Source organism: Aspergillus terreus, genomic scaffold, assembly GCF_000149615.1.
Source record: "Aspergillus terreus NIH2624 scaffold_4 genomic scaffold, whole genome shotgun sequence".
NCBI lineage: Eukaryota > Fungi > Ascomycota > Eurotiomycetes > Eurotiales > Aspergillaceae > Aspergillus > Aspergillus terreus.
This window is the reverse complement of record NT_165927.1, coordinates 1,158,297-1,178,493: the sequence shown is the minus strand read 5'-3', so window position 1 is coordinate 1,178,493 and position 20,197 is coordinate 1,158,297. Positions and strand designations below refer to the sequence as shown.

General features: G+C 53.9%; 8 protein-coding genes and 1 non-coding gene across 9 annotated transcripts; 4 read left to right on the top strand and 5 right to left on the bottom strand.

Annotated features, from left to right (window-relative positions):
• Positions 1–309: 309 nt before the first annotated feature.
• ATEG_03211 (putative haloacid dehalogenase-like hydrolase) lies at positions 310–1,027 on the top strand (the record flags this gene model as incomplete). Its single annotated transcript, XM_001212389.1, has 3 exons — positions 310–548; positions 610–772; positions 827–1,027. The coding sequence occupies 3 exons, from the start codon at positions 310–312 to the stop codon at positions 1,025–1,027; spliced, it is 603 nt and encodes a 200-aa protein (XP_001212389.1).
• Positions 1,028–1,300: 273 nt separating this feature from the next.
• ATEG_03210 (zinc knuckle domain protein) lies at positions 1,301–3,218 on the bottom strand (the record flags this gene model as incomplete). Its single annotated transcript, XM_001212388.1, has 3 exons — positions 1,301–2,188; positions 2,242–2,384; positions 2,498–3,218. The coding sequence occupies 3 exons, from the start codon at positions 3,216–3,218 to the stop codon at positions 1,301–1,303; spliced, it is 1,752 nt and encodes a 583-aa protein (XP_001212388.1).
• A 1,274-nt stretch (positions 3,219–4,492) lies between these two features.
• Positions 4,493–5,179, top strand: ATEG_03209 (ORMDL family protein; the record flags this gene model as incomplete). The annotated part of the gene is made up of 3 exons (XM_001212387.1): positions 4,493–4,625; positions 4,706–5,064; positions 5,132–5,179. The coding sequence occupies 3 exons, from the start codon at positions 4,493–4,495 to the stop codon at positions 5,177–5,179; spliced, it is 540 nt and encodes a 179-aa protein (XP_001212387.1).
• Positions 5,180–5,938: 759 nt separating this feature from the next.
• Positions 5,939–6,023, bottom strand: ATEG_10463. The gene has a single exon. It is a non-coding gene; the product is annotated as a tRNA-His (tRNA).
• A 520-nt stretch (positions 6,024–6,543) lies between these two features.
• ATEG_03208 (uncharacterized protein) lies at positions 6,544–7,907 on the bottom strand (the record flags this gene model as incomplete). Its single annotated transcript, XM_001212386.1, has 2 exons — positions 6,544–7,692; positions 7,896–7,907. 2 exons carry the CDS (start codon positions 7,905–7,907, stop codon positions 6,544–6,546), a joined length of 1,161 nt encoding a protein of 386 aa, XP_001212386.1.
• A 528-nt stretch (positions 7,908–8,435) lies between these two features.
• ATEG_03207 (calponin homology domain protein) lies at positions 8,436–10,438 on the bottom strand (the record flags this gene model as incomplete). Its single annotated transcript, XM_001212385.1, has 2 exons — positions 8,436–10,182; positions 10,272–10,438. 2 exons carry the CDS (start codon positions 10,436–10,438, stop codon positions 8,436–8,438), a joined length of 1,914 nt encoding a protein of 637 aa, XP_001212385.1.
• Positions 10,439–10,883: 445 nt separating this feature from the next.
• Positions 10,884–11,603, top strand: ATEG_03206 (uncharacterized protein; the record flags this gene model as incomplete). The annotated part of the gene is made up of 3 exons (XM_001212384.1): positions 10,884–10,956; positions 11,016–11,132; positions 11,221–11,603. The coding sequence occupies 3 exons, from the start codon at positions 10,884–10,886 to the stop codon at positions 11,601–11,603; spliced, it is 573 nt and encodes a 190-aa protein (XP_001212384.1).
• An 801-nt stretch (positions 11,604–12,404) lies between these two features.
• On the bottom strand, positions 12,405–14,036 carry wetA (developmental regulatory protein WetA; the record flags this gene model as incomplete). Its single annotated transcript, XM_001212383.1, has 1 exon — positions 12,405–14,036. One exon carries the CDS (start codon positions 14,034–14,036, stop codon positions 12,405–12,407), a length of 1,632 nt encoding a protein of 543 aa, XP_001212383.1.
• A 3,011-nt stretch (positions 14,037–17,047) lies between these two features.
• On the top strand, positions 17,048–18,355 carry ATEG_03204 (uncharacterized protein; the record flags this gene model as incomplete). Its single annotated transcript, XM_001212382.1, has 2 exons — positions 17,048–17,113; positions 17,228–18,355. 2 exons carry the CDS (start codon positions 17,048–17,050, stop codon positions 18,353–18,355), a joined length of 1,194 nt encoding a protein of 397 aa, XP_001212382.1.
• Positions 18,356–20,197: the final 1,842 nt, after the last annotated feature.

Sequence of the window (20,197 nt, the reverse complement as noted above, 5' to 3'; positions counted from 1 at the left end):
CGGCTGCACGGCGTTTTCTGCAGTCCATGGCCTCGCCGCAAGGGTATCATCTCCGCCAACGGCGGTTCGCCCCTTTGAACCCGAACCATGGAGAGTCCTCGACTCTGCCGCCGCTGAGGGGAGTCGTGTTTGACGTGGACGGGACACTATGGTATGATCCTCCGTGTCGGTGGTGTACGCTCCAGCCCACGCATGCGCATGCGTAGAGTCCAGCCTATCTATTCTGTCATATATTGACTATCGTTAGTCTCCCGCAAAACTACATGTTTGGGGAAATGCGGTACGCAATGACAACCCTCCAACAACAGAATGGCATCTAACAACGATGACATATACAGCGCAGCACTGGGCATTGACAAAAAGGTCGACATTCTCCATCATATCCGCAGTCTTCCAACAGTAGAGGCGCAAACCGAAGCCGCCAACAAGATCAAGGCCATTGAGCGCGAAGCAATGCGTCACCAACAGCCCCAGCCAGGGTTGGTGGAACTGATGGACTACCTCCAGGATAAGGGCGTCAAGCGGGCGCTGTGCACGCGGAATTTCGAGTGAGTTACTGCACATTGATAGACATGACTCTACGTGTCGGACGCTGACTGTGACTGACAGAGCTCCCGTACGACATCTACTGGAGAACCATCTCCCCGCCCATGTCTTTGTGCCCATCATTACACGGGAAACCCCCGGTCTACTGCCGAAGCCGGACCCGGCTGGCATTCTGCACATAGCCCAAGAATGGGATCTGGCAAATGGAGGCGAGGATCTCATCATGGTGAGCGGCATTTGCATTATCTGGGTATTTGAAACGTGGCTCATGGTTTTTTAGGTCGGCGACAGCATCGACGATATGACTGCTGGCCACACCGCCGGCGCAGCAACTGTGCTGCTTGTAAATGACCATAACGGTCACCTGAAGGACCACGCACATACAGATCTCTGCATTGAGCGTCTTGATGATCTGGTCGGAATCCTCGACAAAGGTTTCGTTGGACATCGCGGTGGCGATAAAGCCCCTACCGATGCATAAGGAGTAGGCCCGCGGTAGATGTGTTGGCCTGGGCTGTGTAATGATTATTCCATCACCAATGACACGTCTTAATACAAAGAAGTAGAGATGCACCGGGCTCTCTGGTTTCTTCCGTTCTTTACAAACGAGGCTGTTTGTTGCCTTCAGCTCGTGTAGTCCAAACATCTTTTTTTCCAACCGCCTCGCCCAACAAAGGGGAGCGCGCCCTGCAGGGCAAACGACGCAGACCTCACAATTGGCGGTGTGCCACTGATCTAATTGCTGGTTTAGTCCTTAAAGTCTGTACTTATCCCAGGCCTTCTTAGCAGCACTCGGCATCGGTCGGTAGGCGTCTCCTCCGCCACCGCGTTTCCCGCCTCCTCGTCCGCCGCTGCGGCCTCCCCGCTGCGAACCCCTCGGATTGGAGGAAGGCTTGGGTCGACTCGGAGGGGAACGGGCACGCGATTGCCAGCCACCCCTACCCCGTCCGCGGCCGGGGCGAGGGTTGGGCGACAGCGAGCGTTGGCGAGCCTGGCCGGACGGAAAGTCCTGGCGATCGCGGTAGGTTTGACGATTACCCATGTCCTGCGCTCGAGGTCCTGCTGGAGCAAGGTTCTTGTTCTTCCCAATGCCACTACCAATGCGAATATTGGGCCGGTTTCCATTTGCATTGCGTCCTACAGGTGGCCGTCGGTCCGGCCGAGCCATCAAGTCATCACTGTCGGAGGAACCAGAGTGACGGTCGGCACGTCCCTTGATGTTCATCCCCCCACGCTGGCCGTTGGCGGCCCCGGCCCCGGCTCGACCGCTGACCACTGCGTTGATGTTGGTGACCATATGCGGATCAATGCCTCTCAGGGTCCAGGACGATGAGAGCAACGGTTTCGGGAGCGATGGACAGTCCCCTAGAAGGTGGCGGGTGCTGGTGCAATGGGCGCATGATAACGACACGAGTACCGGTCCTGACGACAGGTCCTGTCGCGGAAGCTTCCACATGAAATCGCAGTCGAATTCAAGATGCTCCGACGAGCCACACAGGTCACAAGGAATCTCAGCTGCGGAGCTTTTCAGTGGCGAAGCGCATTGCTGTTCATCGTGTCCACGAGCCCGACACCGCTGGCATCTTCGCCACTGTGGACAAAAGCTGCTTTGGTGTTTATTCCACGCCCCGCAATGAACACACTACAATGAATCAGTGATCATTCACCATGGACTACGGAGGAAAGTCGACATACCTCTCTAAACGGGCAGACCTCGGCCAGGTGGCCTTCCCGCAGACACTCCGTACAAGAGACTGGCAGCTGAAGATTGATGTCATGAATGTTGCGATCGTAAAATACGCTCCTAGCTAGGATATCCATATCACTTTGAGTGAGGTCTGCGAGCGTCGAAGGGTGAGTAGGATATTTGTGGGAGAAACGACGGAAAGCGTCTTCTTTCGACTCGGTCGCAGACCCCTGTGCCGTGCCATTTGAAGGCCGTTGACCGCACCAGATACGGGGAGTGACTCAGGATCATAATCGTCATCTCCACCATCCATCCTACCGCTCTTGATCTGATTGCGAGAGCCAATGTTCAGCATTATGGAGTCGTCCGCTTCAGAGTCCAGTGACGAGTCGTCCGAGTCTCCAGAAAGTTGCATCTGACTCGAGTCACTTGAGTTGCCCTCCTCGCTTACTTCGCCCTCTTCCATCGAATCTTCCTTGTCTCGGGCGTGGCCCGTCTTCTCGCCACCAGCCGATGAGACAGACTCACTGCGACTGCGCCAGTATTTCCCGTTCACCGCGTCGAATTGAGCGGAGCTTTTGCTCTCTTCGGTCTTGTCCTTCCGACTGCTCAGCGACGTTCTAATGGCACTCTTTGCGCCCTGATTCCAGTTCACAGTAGGAGCAGTATCCTGTTCAGCGTCCGACGACTGATTGCCCTCCTCGCTCGAGATGTCGGAGTCGGTGTCAGACGAGTCGGATCCGGATGACGAGGTACTATCGGGGTCAACCTCTAGCGGGTTTGCGCTGAAGGATGCACCCTGGGGCACGAAGTCACGGGAATCGGTCGAGGACCTTCCATTTCTGCGTTGTCGTTTGCGGGGGATTCCGCCGGGGTCTATGGAGCCGTGTCGCGAAGAGCTGTTGGAGGAGTTACCGCGGGAGTTACGCTGCAGGCCGACCGACGCGGTTCTGGAATCATGATCATCGCCGGGAGAATCCGCCATATTAGGACATTGGAAGGAGGGAGGGAATATTGTTTGGAGGACGGTTTGGGGTTGTTGTGGTGGGCAACAGTGAACTGCGGCGAGGAAAGCCGTGAAAATTTACTGCGGGCGATACAGACCAAAGATGACATGAGTCGTACGCGACAGTCTCTCCCCAACCATATTTGACATGATTATATCTGATCATACTCGATAAGTTGTACCTGGTGTGGTCTAGATTTTCGTCGTATAAAAATATACTCCTGATAATTGGGGTAGGATCGTGTTTCAGAGTGATCTGTCTATACAAATAACCACTGATCGCAACGCTCCTCAGAATACAGAGACGGTAACAAAGTAATGTCCTTTTATACGGGGTAACGGGATATACCTGATATATAAGCAAATCTATCTGGATTAATGCGTCCTAGAGGTAACTGGATAGGGAAGAAGTAATCGGGTGGTCTCATCACCGAAATATACAAGGACAGCATCTGGAAGCAAGTGTCTATCAGACAATGCAATTGATGTAGGAGATCGGAAAAGATCATGGCGCCAATATACCATCCATTACAGTCTTCCCAATGCAAGCCACCCGGTCAGTCAGCCTGTAACTACAGACAGAAATCAAGGTCAAGAATCAATCGGGTGGACCAGTGTGATGTGGTGGATCGATTACGCCGACGTGCAGGAGACCAGATTCCCGAATAGGAGATCTGATGTTCTCTGTCGTGGTTTCATGGGAACTAAAAATAATCGCCTGGACCAAAAAGACCGGCTTCTAGACCGTTCCGCAGGTTCTGAACAGTCTCTAGGCAGAGAGTAGTTCGTACCTAGGTAGTTAGTTCGAGATGCGATGGGGTGCCTAGGGGACTCCGTCGAAAAGCAGGCTGCTCCCGTGACTCCGCCCGGTGTAGTGCAGTATTTCCGCTGTTCTTCCTCCGATCTGACTGTCGGTCGGAACGGCCACCTCTTCTTCCTCCTCACCACCTATCTGCCTCCGGCTGGACACCACCACGTCCTGATTCTCTCTCTCCATCTCATCTATTCCTCCTGTCCTTCTACGTCCTTCTCTCTTCCTTCGAATTCCCTGAACTTCTCCCTTCCCACCTCTCCGGACCGACGTCCGACTCCTCCTTTTCCCACTTTACGCCGAGCTTCCACTCCTCACTCCCCCTCTCCCCTCGTTCCGTTCCTCCAACACCGCCAAAGTGTCTTCCCTAGTCATTCCCCGTACTATCTCCTTCCCCCCGGAGGTTGACACTGGCCCACGCCGGTTATCCCCGGACTCCAACATGCCTCAATCCAAAGGTGGCCGGAGGAGACGCTCCAGCAGCATCATCTACCAGGAGCCCCCGGAATCGATCGAACACACCAGCGATCAGGCCGCTCTGCCAAATCTGAATGCGAATTGGGTCAATGCCAAGGGTGAGTCCGGTCGTTGTTGGGAAATTCGGGAAATGGACACGAAATGGACACGCAACTGACCACGGGCTTCTTCTGTATAGGAGCCTGGACAATCCACTTCGTCCTCATTATCGCCCTGAAAATCTTCTACGACATCATCCCCGGCGTCTCGCAGGAGACATCATGGACCCTCACCAACATCAGCTATATGTTCGGCTCGTTCCTCATGTTCCACTGGGTGCGGGGCATTCCCTTTGAGTTCAATGCTGGTGCCTACGATAACCTCAACATGTGGGAGCAAATCGACAATGGGGACCAGTATACCCCGACGAAGAAGTTCCTCCTCTGCGTTCCCATCTGCCTCTTCCTCCTCAGCACGCATTATACCCACTACGACCTGACGTATTTCACCATCAATTTCCTGGCCACCTTGGGCGTGGTCATTCCGAAACTGCCATTTGTACGTTGCCTTTGATCGTTCGTTGATGGTTCGCTTGAACGGCGGGTGCTAATTTGATCCTCTCCAGTCGCATCGTCTGCGAATAGGTCTGTTTGCGAATGATCTAGACGAATAGTCTATCCGCGTTCTCCTTGTTGACTTTCTTGCTGTTTCTTGATAATATTCTCCGCTTGGCGTTCATTATCTATTTATCCCGCCTGTTCCTTTATAATCTGTGTTAGTGCATTCTATTTGGGGGATGGATGTTCCCATTCGTGAACCTGGGTTGCGATTCTGCTCTGTCGGGGGTTTCTTTGCGGGAGCATGGGTAGATTGTGAGGATTACACTGGGGTGGCCGGTAGCAACCGCCAGATGGGCTGTTGGGTGGTTATTTGGAGGGGGAGGGGGAAATCTGCGAAAGAAATAGAGAACGGGGGTGGGAGAAATAGAGATGGATGAGAACTGGCTTCTTTCGGGTACCTTTACCCATGTGTCTGAATACCAAGATGCGGTTTTGTATCGATTGCATGAGACAAGATGTTTAGATTTCTTTGTTCTTGGGGTTCTTCTCTAGCATGTATTCAGCCATCACAGTCGTATATCAGGTTCTCATATCCTATCTGATGCGGCATTGATGGGCATGGGAGTACTATTACGTATTTCAACCACATGGAAGCATACCTATTCTATGGAATATATATTACTGGCTTGTCCATCACATGTTGGTCTATATTGACGTCCAGCACCATGCCTACAATCCAACTAGTATTTGCTATACTAGACATCCATATTTAAGAAAAGATATAAATCACAGCCCCACACAGCAGGAAAAAAAAAAAAAAAAAAAAGAAAAGAAAAAAAGGCAAGAAAAAAGACAGAACAAGTCAACGCACTTGGCGCTGCTGGGAATCGAACCCAGATCGAGACGGAGCTGGGGATGAACCACAACGTCGCATGATGACCATTACACTACAGCACCTTGATCTGTGACAGGCCGATCACTTATTGGCTACTTATTAGAAAGACTTTTACAGACACCGAATTGTATACTTCCCCTCTCTCTGTTCCTCCTGAATATATCCCTTCAACTCCCATTCATCCATGGTGGCTAGACAACCCCTAGCTTAGGATAGATCATCTACAGAGAGGCGTCGGCCTCGGAATGACGTCGGAACACGTGGTTCGCGTATATCGATAAGCGCCGCGTCTCACGCGCGTTGATTCAGCAATACCCCGGAGTACAACTTCACCACCACAGGCCACGCCAGCCCCCAGATGGGGCCATAGTGATTGATTGACAATGACAAACCTCACCGAGTCGGCATCATTGCCCCCCAACTATCGCCCCGCGAAATCCCTCCCGTTCGAGCTCGTCCAGCACACTGGCATCTTTTTCGAAGAGAAGCTTTGTCCGCTACCCTCCCCGCAAATATTCATGACCCAGGCTAACTCCATGCGCCCTCGCAGACACGCAAGCATTAAACCTCCTGCTCAACGTCTTAGCCTCCAGCGCCGTCGCCGACACCCCTACCTTCATCCCATCCCCGCAACATCTCGCCGTAGCGGCCACCCTCCTCGTTCACCCCTCCACCACCACCCGGGCCAAGACCGCAGAGGAAGAGGAGGCGCCCAGTGTCGCGCTGCAACTCCTGCGGCTCACAAACTCCCTGGTCGGACCGGTAGCTGCAGAGTTTGGCTCGGCATTTGTCTTTACCCACTTCGACTCGTCCCGTCGCGGAAGACAACGGCGCGCGGAAGATGAACACCCCACGGACGGCAATATCAAACCACTGAACCTCGACCTGGGCCAGTCCGCGTCCGTCTGGTCCCGCGCAGAAGACTTCTGGCATGCCGTCGGCTGGGCCTTCAACTGTTCCGTGCGCCACCGCGAGCGCTGGGCCGCATGGCAGCTCTGGCTCGAGTTCATGTGCGAGCTCCTTGAAGCAGACTGGTCGGAGCGCGTGAAGCTGCAGCGTCTCCGCGATGAGACGGCGAGCGAGGACGCCGCGACGACTTCTACCGGCAATACGAGGAAGAAGAAGAGTAGCGACAAGCAGATCCTCAAAGAGAGTATGATCTTCCGCTACATCTCCGAAGGCGCGGGCGGCTACGGACAACACCGGCGCATCCTGCGCGCCATCTTCGCCGACGGCGGAGCCGGTGCGGTCAGCGAGTTCCGCGAGGTGTTCCACAACGAGCTGAAGCAGCTCAAACGCGACCAACAGAACGTCAAGAAACGCGAGGTCGAGGTGAACATCGACGAAGAGCAATACGGCGACTACCTCACCAACGACGACGATGACGAGGACGACGACGACAACAACACCAACGACGACCCGTCCGAGACATCCACCTCCACACCTGCAGAGTCCGCCTCCAAGCGGCCAGTGCGACAGACCAAACGCCCCCGACGAGGCACCCGGCTCAGCAGAGACCCCAGCGCCAAAGACGACGCCGTCGCCGCCACGCCATCCCCCGCCGCCGCGTACGCGCTCGACGACGCCTCCCTCCTGGGCGGCCTCCCCGCGCTCGCCCTGCGCCAGCGCCTGCTGCACCTCCTCTCCGAGGTGTCGGAGAAGCTGCCGGACGCCTTCATCGGCCTCGAAAACCTCTACCACCTCTTCGTCGAGAACATCCGACACCTGCCGCTGCCGGTGTTCCAGGCCTTCGTCAGTCCCGCCGTGCTGCCTCACTTCTCGCCCGCTGCCCAGACCACCCTCTGCGAGGTGCTCCTCTTCCGCATGCGCGAGAGCGCCGCCCCGGACACCGACGAGCTCTACCTCACCCAGGCCAAACTCGAGCACTGTTTCCTCCCCTACGCCGCTAGCACCCCCAGCATCGCAGATAACACCAAAGTCTCCATCGCGCTCGAGTCACTCCTCATCCTCCTCGCCGATAACGACATGCTGAAGATCACCCCCCAGCTGCGGGAGGCCGTGGAAGCGGGCGTCTTGAACCGCGTGGACCGCGTGCAGGTCGAGACGAAGAAGAGTCTGGCGAATCGCCAGAAAGAGGATGTCGAGTGGAGCTGGCTGCTGGAGAGCGGGGACCGGCTCATGTATCTGGTGAATGACCTTCTCGGTTGATGTCGCTTTCTCTCCGGTGGTAGGAGTGGTGGTCTGGTGAATCTGTTGATGCATGTCTGGGAGTTATGTACGCAGCCTTTAGATACCCCAACCTTTCCCTGTTTTCTTCTACTCTGCTATATTGGTGCAAGTCTCGCGGTTCTATCTCCATAACGAATCTAAGTTGCGTAATTGAGTATTTACAAACAGCAATGAAAGCGCTTAACGATCGACGGGGTAGTACATGATAATGAGAATCACCAATAACATATGAAATCCTATACTAGTATCAGACAGCAATAGACATTGTCCTGCACACAGTCCCCTCACGGAGGCGGCCGCGGCCCAATGATCTGTCGTCGCGCTCCTCCCACGCCGAGCCCAGGCCCGCCGCGGTTCTGGTTATCGCCGCCCATGAAGCCGTACTGGTGTACGTCCCAGGCCTGGCCGGGCCCGGAGCCGAGCGACTTATCCCCCAGACCGCGTGCGGCGACTTCCTGGGTCTGTTTCTGGTTCTCTTCCCACTCGCGCTGGCGCTCGCGCTCGCGCTCCATTTCCCGCTCCAGCAGGGACTTGGACGCCCACCCGCCGGCACGGGTCTTCTGCTGGGCTGCCGCCCGTCGGTTGTTCTCGGCATCGATCTCCGCAGTGGACGAATAGTCCGCCGGGCGGTGGGTGGCCGGCTTGGGTGCTACCGGCGGACGGTTGGATGAGAGGAACCGGTCGACGCGGCTCTCCGGCTTCTGGAACTTCTGCGCTTGGAGCGTAGGGTCCGGAAGGGGACGTTCGGGCAGCGGGCGAGGAGATGTGGGAGGGAGGTTATCGGATGTCGTCGCGGGTGCTTGCGCGGAGGCAGTCGGGTCGGGGAGAGGCCGAGATGGCAGGGGTGGGGGAGGACTCGAGGCCGACTCGACGGATGGTCCGTCGTCCTGATGCTTCTGCCATTCCCCACGGAGTAGCCGACGCTCCGTTTCGAGAGAAGACAAGGAGTAGCTCGGCTTGGGCGGAACGGGGGTGGGACGAGGGCTGCGAGATTCTGTAGAGCCACTCTTTTGCTCTCGGAGCGACTGGCGTTCTCGTTGATACTCGGCTTCTCGAACTTTGGCGAGTTCCAACTCACGCTCGAGCTCCCGAATGCGCTGGCTTTCCTGGGACTCGGCGCTTTCCTGCGTGGCTTGGTATTGGCTGAGGAATTGGCCGTTCAGACGGCTGTCGTTTATCTCGCGCCGACGCAGTCGTTCCTTTTCCAGCCTCTCCTCGGCCTCTTTCTCTTCGCGGAGACGCTGCTGCTCCTCCTCTTCCCACCGCCGTTGTTCGGCGTCCCACCGCTTCCGCTCCTCTTCGACCTCGCGCCGCTCCTTCTCCCTCAGCCTAGCGGTCTCCTCCTCCCAGATGCGCTCCTCCTCGGCGCGCGCACGTGCTTCCTCCTCCTCGCGTTGCCGTTGACGGTGCAGCTCGGCCTCTTGCTGCTCCCGTCGCTGTCTTTCTTCTTCCTCACGTCGGCGCTTTTCCTTCTCCGCCAGGCTGGGCACGTGCGGTGCTGCGGTCGTGATCTGGCGACGGGCCCCAAAGGCCACGCCCTGATTGGCTTGGCTTGCGCCACCCATGTAGCCGTACTGGTGGATATTCCAAGCCGGAGCGGTGGTGTACTCGTCCGTCTTCTTGCTCCAGGTGCTCACCGCCGTAGGGGACTTGGCCGGACTGGACCGTCCGGATGTGTCGCTGACATTGCTGAGTCCCCGCGGCTTCGTCGTCGGGGTGCGGGCGCCGTAGCCGCTGGAGCCGGTCATGTTAGGGCTTAGCGTACCTGTTTTGCTTTGGACGCCAATTGCACGGCGGAATTTGGAGGGCTGGAGGGCATTCGCTCTCCGGCTGAAGGCCATTAGACACTGGAGAACCTGGGCCGGGTCCTTCGCTTCGTAGAGGTCGACGGTCAGGAAGACGTCGTGGGGCGGGAGACTGAGAGGGGCGGTTTGGCATGCGCGCAGGAAGTGCGAAATGTTTTCCATCTGGACGAACGGCATGGACGACACCTTGTACTTCACACCCGGGGAGACAGCGAGATTGACGAGCCTGGGACGCCGCGTTAGCGGGGTTGGTTCTACCGGCGCAACGAAGGTCGCACCGCAGCGGGTGTATAGGGATGAAAGGGCCTGACTCACCTGCATAAAGCGACTCCATCCTTGAGAGCCTCGAGAAGATCACCCGATGGCAATTTTTCCTGCAGCACGTCTTCAATCCAGTCGCGGACCTCCGCGGCCGCCTGCGGGGTATAGCGGGACAGGCGCAGACTGCGCAAGTCCTTGTCCAAGGACGTAACGGACGCCATGTTGTGTGAGATGGAGGGACAATCAGTCGGGTAGTGGCATAAGGGAGGTTGTTTGGGCAGTTGTTTGTACGTTGGCGCCTTGGGGGAGGCGAACCGTGGTACGTAACAGGGGGGTCGGGTAGAAGTATATATCGCTAGACGGATTCTAGGGCAGATAGGACCGGGGGAAGAAGGATGGATGTAGGAGATATATGGAGAGGACAGATAACAAGAGGGAACTGCCTAGATGTAAATCCCGAGAGACTGTTGAGAGTGAAAGGAGGGAGAGAGAGTGAGAGAGAGGGAGTTGGAATGAACGAGTAGCAGATGGAATGTTAGGTAATAAACGGCGATCCTATCACCGCCGCCCTGTTCCGTGCCGGTCAGCAATGACGTTTCTCCCATTTTCTCCCATTTCTCTCTACAAATTCTCTGCGCAACTGCAAACAAACCTCGCACATCATCAATGAGTCCGGTCAACAGTCTCTGGTTCAAGTGGAAAAGCCTACGCTTACCGTGGCGAAAATCTTTCCTCGTCGGTACTGTGGTTACTCCGTGGTGTCTTTGCGCAAACCTGACTGACTGATCTTCGTCGCAGGCACCGATCTCTCTGGAAACACATACTGGGAATTTAAAGACTCGCTGAATGCTGGGCGCTTCCGTCGGATCGTCAAGTTCCATCCTAAAACTCACTATGCGGATGTTCAAGTGACTCGTAAGTCCCCGGCGCGATCGCGGAGGCAACGTGGAGGAAACGACAGAAAAACTCCAATGAGCTCGACTAACATAATATTGCCACCCAGCGCAATGGCATCAATGGCTTCGATACCTCCGGCCGAATCCCCCGTCGATTGAAGAACAGAAGAATGATCTCATCCGTCAAGCCCAGATTAAGCACCTTGCTCGACTCGCTGACGAGCGCTGGGCAAGCAAACCGTCCTATCTCGACAAACCGCAGAGACAGTCACCTGCGCCTGCCACAGGAACGACCGATGCGACGTTGAATCCTCCGACGAGACAAGATGGCGGTGTCGCCGCATCAGCTATCGGCGATTCGGCACCGGATTCGACGACAAAAGATGAGGCCGCTCCGGCCCAAGACAAGGACCCGTGGGCAAAAGCACGGGGCGGGCCTAGCGAAAACTGGCAACCGGAGGCTTGGACGCCGAAGACCGCTCAGAGGTGAGAAGAATGAGCTGCGGTTGTTTATTGATTCCAATGGGGCGGTGGCCCGATTGATCATGAACATTGAAGAGTCCTCGAATGTACCCCCCCCCCCCGGAAGAATGGGGCAGAACAGACTTCGCGAATAGAACGGCGTGGTTTGGTCGATGGCGATTTAACACGCCGCTTGAGCTCTGCACTGAAACGACCCGACCGAAAGCACTGCGCCTATCTGTTGGATGCTGTCGTTACCTGTCCCTCATTAGATGCTTGGCATCAAAGTTGCCGTGATGAACGTACGAGCATGTGGCAGTCCCATGTACTATATATCTGTTTTATTCTCTGCCACCTGGCCATGTACACTACATTACACATTTCTGGCTATTATCGGCGCCTCAACATTATATGTACACTAACCCTGGACATCATCCCCATAGTTCCATACCATAGCTCTACCATTTATGGGATTCTCTTTCGACCCGTCTTAGAACAGACCTCAGGTCGTTCAGGGCTAATGAAGGCTGCACTCGGACATCGATAAATTATATAACATAAAACGAAGAGAATCGCTCAAGATTAGCCAGATTATGGATATTAGCACACGTATATATCTGCATGTCTAACTGATACAGCTCTAAATTTTGAACCGCCCAACTCCGGTCAACCGTTTTGACAAAGAATTCAAGAAACAAGCAAATCCCAAACACCAAAACGACCCTTGCCACGATTAGAGGTATATAGCAAAACTGAGAACGACCAAATGCAAGACATAGATAATACAAAACAGACATAGTACAGATGGTATGTAGAGGCGTATGTGCTTCTAACACAGGACAGCCTCAAGAGCCTCGACATCCCCACCGGCCTTGCGTACTGCATTCAATGCAGCCTCGCTCAGCTTACGCCGTCTATCACGGGCTTCCTGCTCGCGACGCGCTTTCGTCTTCGAGCTGCCGCTGGGAGCGACTCCGGTGAGGATCTTCTGGCTGTCGTTGGGAGTGAAGTTGACAAATGACACAGTAACGGATTTGTTGCTGCCCTTGGGGCTCACAGAGGGCCCCCTCACAGGCTTGGGCGCACTCATGGAGTGAGCAGAGAGCTTTCGCCCGTTGGTGCGTCGCTGGGGGGTCTTCATTATGGCCCCGTTCTTCGGAGAGCCACCAGCTCGGGGAGAAAGAGAGGGCGACCGCGAGGTCGTGGGGGCGTGTGCGGCAAATGCAGCGGAGTCGACGTAGTTTTGCGTGGTGGCTGCGGTGTGGCTATAAGCCTGGGTCTCCTGGGGGTTGGGAGCCGAAGACATAGAAGAGTGGAAAGACGAGTTGGACATGCCGAATTGCGAGGGATCCAACTGGATCATGAGACCTCCTTGCAGCATGTCATGCTGGCTGTTGGTATTCTGCATGGGCTTCTGTGGAGCCATCTGTTGGTAGGAAGGTTGGCGCTGGGCCACGCGAGAAGTCATAGGAGACCACCATGCCTGAGCATCCTGGCTATGAAGATCAGGGGTGAAAGGGATGGCAGGGGTGCCAAAAGAATCGGAATGCCACGAGGACATGGACTGAGGATCGGAGGAATGCGGCGAGGAGAAAATGTCGTCGGCCGATGGGGGACTCGAGGTCAAGGCGGAGTTGCTCGAGTGGCTCAAGTACTTCGGCTGCTGCTGGGCCAATGCATGGGCAGACGGCGAGGGCATGGAGATGGCAGGAGAGGGAGTGAAGATGCTGGAGTCGAACTGATGAGGCATTTCCGCCGAATCTCCCGTGGGATTCATGTGCGTCGCGGAGCCGTCAGCACCAAAGTTCTCGTGCTGAACAAGGATGTCAGAAGGCGGAGGGGAGAGCGGCAGGCGGTCATCCGAATGGCGGTAGTTGAAATGCTGAAAGCGTTGAGCCCAAGCCTCGGGGTACGCCATTCTATGTTTTTGAAGCTGCGAGGAGCGAGTCAGGTTGGGGGAGAAACTTTGCTTCCGCAGCAGAGCGCGGCGATCATTAGGTTCACGATGACGACGGATAGACTTTGGGGTGACCAAAGCACTCTTAGCTTTGCGGCTCGGGGTAGCCGGCGGAGTCGATGGAGAACGGTTCTCGGTAGGGCAGTTCGGGGCAGCAGAAGAAGCTTCAAGGTTGGCACTCAGATCTGAAACAGCCGGGGGGTGCACGCTGTCTTGAAATGCAAGGGGCGTGTCCTGATCTGCAGAGGAGACAGCAGCCTCTTGCGGCATACACCAGAGGTCTTTACCCCAGGACTGAGGAGGTGACTGATGGGGCACCTTGGAAGTGGAGATGGTGGGTGAATGGTCGCCACAATCGCTTGACAATGAGTCAAGCGAGAAGATTTGGTCAAGGTCGTTTGGAAATGAAACGTCTTTGTTGGAGCCGTCAGGATTGGCGGACTCCATGTTGACGTACTGATTGAATAAATCATTGAACGAATGGTCGAACGGTTGGGCGAACATGGTTGCCAGATGCTTTCCGTTTGCGGAGACAAAGAGAGCGAAGAGTAACCAAGTATAGCAGACAGAGAGCACTCTGATTGGCGGACAGACCACAAGTCTGGGTCAAAGGAAAGCTCGGAAAGCAAGCCGGCGATCCGTCAAGGATGGAAGAACGGATGACAAGGGATGGCCCGTGTTGGAACCGTTTGATGGATTGTCAATCGAAGAAAACACTGCACAAGATGCAAAGAAGACAAAGCAAACAAACAACAGAGGGAAGGCTGTATTTGAACTGTCGCGACAGCCGTCCAGCCTCTGGGATTCTGCATACATTCCGTCTGCTCTAAAGATGGCTAAGGAATGCGCCCTATGGGACTGGAGGGGCCTATCATGCCTTGATTGACGGCTTGGAGGGTGCTTCAAAGCTTCCTCAGAGGCTGTTTCTGCCAATCAGACTAGACATTGAGATGGGTGGCTGATCGGATTCTCCATTCTTCTTCCACCCACTCCATTCATAGAGGGCTCGGGTTCCAGACGGCCACCCGCCGGAATGCAACCCTGCCTATGCCAAAAACAGAGGGCCTGCCCATCAGCAGGCCGAGCGTAGGCGGGTCCTGGGAAGAGACTGTTGCGTACCAGCCCAATGACAATGGCCATCGTCCCTCGACATCTTGGCCCTTTGACCAGAGGTGGGAAGCGTTGGCCGGAACGAGACAGCATAATGGCTTATTCAGCCCTAATGACCTGTTATGAATGGTCTGATCAAAAGTACCATCGGGTGACAATAAGTGATCGTTCCCCAGTGTAAGCGTCATGGTAGACGGCCGGCTCATCTCGAGCCGAGATCTACTGTAGGATTGTCGGCATCATGATCCACTCCAGTCGAGGCTTCTCCATCCCGCCTCACACCACTTCGCAATCACCGTTCATTTTCCCCTTAACACCTCTCGCACCATTACTCGGCGGGTGGAGTAAGCGCCGGTGAGAGGGTCCGAACATCAAGGCTGATAAGACAGTTGGAATGGATATCGGAATGCCAGGGCTGGGAGGAATGCGTGCCTCCGACAACAATGCAGCCAACAAGGGGATGGCATTTGAAGAAGAAAATCATTGCAGTTCTGCTCTGTACCCCAAATTAGCAATGAGCTTGCAAAGAAAAAAGATTCGTTGACAAAGGATCTGCAGGGACGTTGCTTTGCTCTGTTTAAGCTTCTATAATTATCCCAATTTACGCGCAATATCTACCACCCGTTGGAAGAGACCCTGAGGTGAATATGCAGGGATGTTTCTGGAATAGTACGGCTCAACATGACATTGCATGATTTTGAAGTTGACCATGCTGTGAATCGGCCTGGGTCTAGCCATGCTAGCCATGGCGTCGCACCCAGTTCTTTGACCTTGGACCAACCGAGACCCGCGCTCTGGATTGTTAATTGCATTAGTCGTCTGATGATAAGCGAACGCCCCGGTGAATCACAAAGGCATATTCTTCTTTGTTGGAAAAGCATCGCCATGCAGGTACCCGGCTGAAACACCGGTGAGGATTCAGGAACCCGGCTATCGTGACCCACGAGTTTTCTCCGAACAACCATCATTATAATGGTTATTAAAAGAAAACAAACAAATAAGAAAGATAGAGAGGACAAAATTCCTGCCAGGAACCAACGGGCCTGCAGAGTCGTCCGGAAGCGGAAATCTGTTCCAGAGGAGTAACATATTTTGGTGGACAAAGAGAATGGCGTCGAGTCCCTGCGAGGCAAAAAAGCCACAGAGAAAAATCCCGGGACTTTCATTATCAGGCACATTGTCGGGCACCTGCATCGGGATGAGTTCGTGCCTGAGAGGAATCGGCATTATTGGGCGAAGGGAGGAGTGGCATTCTTCGTATGGGCCTCATAGACATCTTGTGCCCACAACCCGGCAAGAGGCAGTCCGTCTGAAGTTGCATTTTAGTGATGAGGCATCTTTGGTTGAATCTAGAGTTCCCTGTGGAGACCAATTAATATCAGGAGATGAGAATCGACGACTAGACAGATAGTAGTAGTGGACAGTCTGGTCAGCATGCCAGATGAATCCCTGGGTGGGTTAACTTTGATAGAGCAGCTTGCGTAAGGTCGGAATGGAGTTGCTGTACTGGTGCTCGGCGCGGAAGATCAGAGGTTCCGGATATGACGTTGATTCGCCAGGCAAGCGAGAAAAGGCAGACTGACACTAAACCTGAAGAGGAAGTCCGGAGATCGGCCCCGGCCCGGCGCTAGAGGAAGGAGGCAATGCACAGCATGGCCGCAACTGGTCAGGTGGCACTGGATGACGGAAATCTGACTGAGAGTCATTCTCTCTTGTTCCGCCTGGCCTTCCTCTTCCTCCATCTTCCCTCCTAACTCATCAAGCACCATCCATCCGTTGTTGCTTGTATTTTCACTCGTCTCCATTCGATCCACTCTTTCGAATCACCTATGTCAGCTGGCCTCTGAACCTGTTTCGGGCCACACTGACGCATTAGCCGACTGTCGTCTCCTTACCCCTCGCGACCCCCGCTACCTCTTCCCTCGGATAATCCCACGCAAAGTGGGCGTGGTTTACGAAGACCAGGACGATTGACTCAAGTTCCTGGCTCAGTTACGCCCGAAACCTCCAAATCCGGTCGCATCCGATATCCCTCCGCGAGGCTCCACGCTGTTTGATTAAGGGATCCGTAACGCGTCGGTCGATCGTACCATCCTCGCCTTTGTCGTCGCTGAAGACGCATCCTTTTCGAAGAACCACCATCAATCTTCCCGACTCCTTCGCAGTCTTTATGTATAACGTCAGGGGCACCATCGACATCAGAACCACCTTCAACAAACGGAGTTTCTTCCAGCAGAAGTATTCGCTACGGAACTCCCCGAATTGTCCAAGCGACTCCGCATACAGCCACCCAATTTACCAGTCTTCGAAATAAACGTGAATATGTACTCCCAGATTTTTCTCGTCGAGGATGTCCTCGTCGGCCTTCACTAAGTGAAAGCCCGTTCTCACTTCTGTGCTTCAACATGGACTCCTACCAGGTTCTTGGGGGCCTTCGAAGCCATTTTTCGCAATCAAAAACGCAAAAACTGGTTCGTTTTTCGAAAGAAAATTTCTAAAATCCAACATCGCTTCATTCGCTCAGTCCTCACGGCTTGCGCGAGTGAATCACACCAAATTTCCGCCCCGAAACCTTACATATACAGCTTAGCGGCACAATGTGTCCGGACCAAGGGCCGCAGATTGCCACCGTTGGTGACAAAATTATTAGTAAAAAGTCATGGGAGTCTCTATCTTCGACTTTCTCCAATCTGGAGATTTCCTTTTCCCATGATAGTTGCTATGCTTCGGATGAGGTCTCGACCACGTCGACAAACCCCACGACGGTGGATGCATCGGTCGTCTCATCTACGCCCGCAACTGAGGTAGCCAGGCGCCAACCTCTGAAGCCAATCTTGAAGAGACCTTTCGCTGAAATCGAGGAAGATGAAGAGTCGGAATCTGGCTATGCATCCGATCCATCTGAACATGAGTATGAGTACGATGCTCTGTCAGATGAAGATGATGATATTTGTTACGTCACTGCCTGGGACGAAGAAGAATCCGAGGCCTTTTCTGAATACTACGGCGAAGATGATGCTTCAGAAGATGATGGATCGTTCATATCGTTCGAATCCATGGTTCGGTTCGACACGAACGTGCTCTATATTGATGCACCGTCATCTTATGAAGATTCGACTTCCGGCCCTCAAATGACCTGCCATGAGATGATGGAGCTCGCCAAAGCATCTGGCGACCTGCTTTCTCATGGCGGTTTGCCTTCTGGCGATTCGGAGGGCTATGGTAATTTCAATGACTCCATCGAAAGCTTGCCAGAGGAGCATACTGATGACATCCTCGATCTTGACAAACGCCTCTTTGTTGCTTACATGAACGGAATCGGCGGCCTGCCGAATGCCGATTACAAGGAACGGCTACGTGATCTGGCCCACGATATCAAGATTGGCCAAGCGAAGTCGCCGTATTTGGAAGCGGATAATGCCAGTGGGGTGTACTTTGACCATGCACTGAACCATGTCATTGGCACATTCCGCAACATCGTCACCAAAGAGGAGTTTGACGAGCTCGTCAAGCTCAGCAAACAGAATGAAGCTTCCAATCAAGAGTTGGACGTTATCGAGCGTCCCAGCCAGGAATTCTTGAATAAAGTCGAGAGTCTGCTCTCAGAGAGGCTGGTCAGCAATGTCGTCAACATTGGCTCTGAGGAGCTCACCTTCTTCGCCGGGGGTGTTGCCTTTGCCATCAAGAACTGGCAATCCTATCTGTCACGTTGAGACGACCTTATGACGAAATCACTCAACTGAGTACAAAAATAGCCTAGCTTTACGAGTCACGCCCTAGGTTATCACGTGTCTTTCAGCGATCCAAAAGTGCGTTATAGCGGGGTTAATGCTTATATACACCATGGTTTTGTATCTACTTGCCAAATGAAATGGATCAATTTGAAAAGAAAGAATCGAACTTGCTTGCAGACTCCTTCAATCTCTTCGCATTGATTTGGTTGTAGAAGTCGGGCATCAACTCTCTATCTTACCGGTCCTAGTGCATCGACGAGTTGTTCATGATTCTTAAGATGAATGGTAAAGCCTTTTAAGTTATCGTAATTTCATAAGGTCCATCCTAATTAGTTTTAAAATACTCTTGAGTGTCGAGTGCAGTCCAAGGTGCTCTCTCATCTCAGGTATGAAGTCAAGCATGGCACGCTCAGCCTATGCATGCAACTCTGATGTTCCTTATATGGTCGTCAGAAACGAGCAGCGACTTGTCTGCGCTGTACAATCATGACGAGTTCTTAGACAGGAAATCCTATCCAAACGCGTAATTCGGCAGAGAATACCCAGGTACAGGTATGATCAACAAAACTTGCTATATACGTATGCCGGCCATAACGACGGCGATATGAAAGTCTAGTACCTCATCTAGTGAGCTAGCACACCGTTTTGTACTAAACTGCTCCTTATCATGATATAAATGCCCCTTCCAGAGTCTATTATTAAAGGAGCCTGTGCTCCATACAGGGGCCTCGAGCCCTATACCCCCAGATGAATGACACGGACCTTGCAACAGTTATCCAGCCAATGAATCGATCAACTCGCTTACGGACCCCATTCCGCTGGATTTGATACGTACGTCGTTAGACTTATACGAGAGGGAGGTTGGTCGGGTAAGAAAGCGGAGGATCCAATCCTGAAACGCTGACGGAAAAGTGCCGACAATGCTTCCGGGATTTGCAATATCAACGTCTGCAGACTGGCCAAGGCTTCCTCTACTACGGTTATTATCCGAGCTCCTAGCTACAGGTCAAACTTTGCTGCGTTCACAGGAAAAGAAGGAGGGATGGTCTGATCGATCAGGTTCTTCGCATACGGCAACAACCCCAGCGACATGAAACGTCCACGGTGGTCCAGATTCCCAACGCCCTTCTCCACAGCCGGGACAGGGTTTGAAACCAGGCGTCAAGGTACATGTTCCGTTCTTCTGATAGGTGTTATAGGTGTTATAGGGGACGTTTTGCAGAACAGTCGACAGGGATGCGTGCGAGGACGGGCCTTGGTTAGTTTTCTGTGCGGAGAATTTGCCCTCTTTGTCCCGACTTCCGTATCCACAGGATCAACGGCCACGGCCAAGGGTAACTAGTTAACTAGTTAGTAGTAACGGGGAGACAGGAATTCGCGGTGGATGGTGATGGAGACGGTGGCCGCGGAAGGCTGGTAGGAAGCCGTCCCGCGCGCCGATCCTGATATCTCGACCGTTAAGAGCCGGATGACAGGTCGGTTGGAGGTCTTTGATATCAGTCACATGTGGCGTTAACTGGGGAAAGCCAGCTGGGGCTAAAAAACCGTTATGGTTTTAGGTGCATCGTGGCGTGAAGAACGTTCGCTATCCATTTGAGTACACTAGGGCTGTCCGACGCCCCATGCAAGTCGCGGGACAAGCAAACAAAGGCGTTAGTCGGAATTGCAAGATCCACGCAACATGGGTATTGTTGTGCATGCAACCGAGTCTTTTCGGAAAATTCTAGTGCTTGGGCCAGAAGCAAAGAGAGTGGAGATGTATTTTTGTCCTCTGGAGGACAATCACTTTCCTTGTTCAGCTGTGGTGTTGTTTAGTGGGGC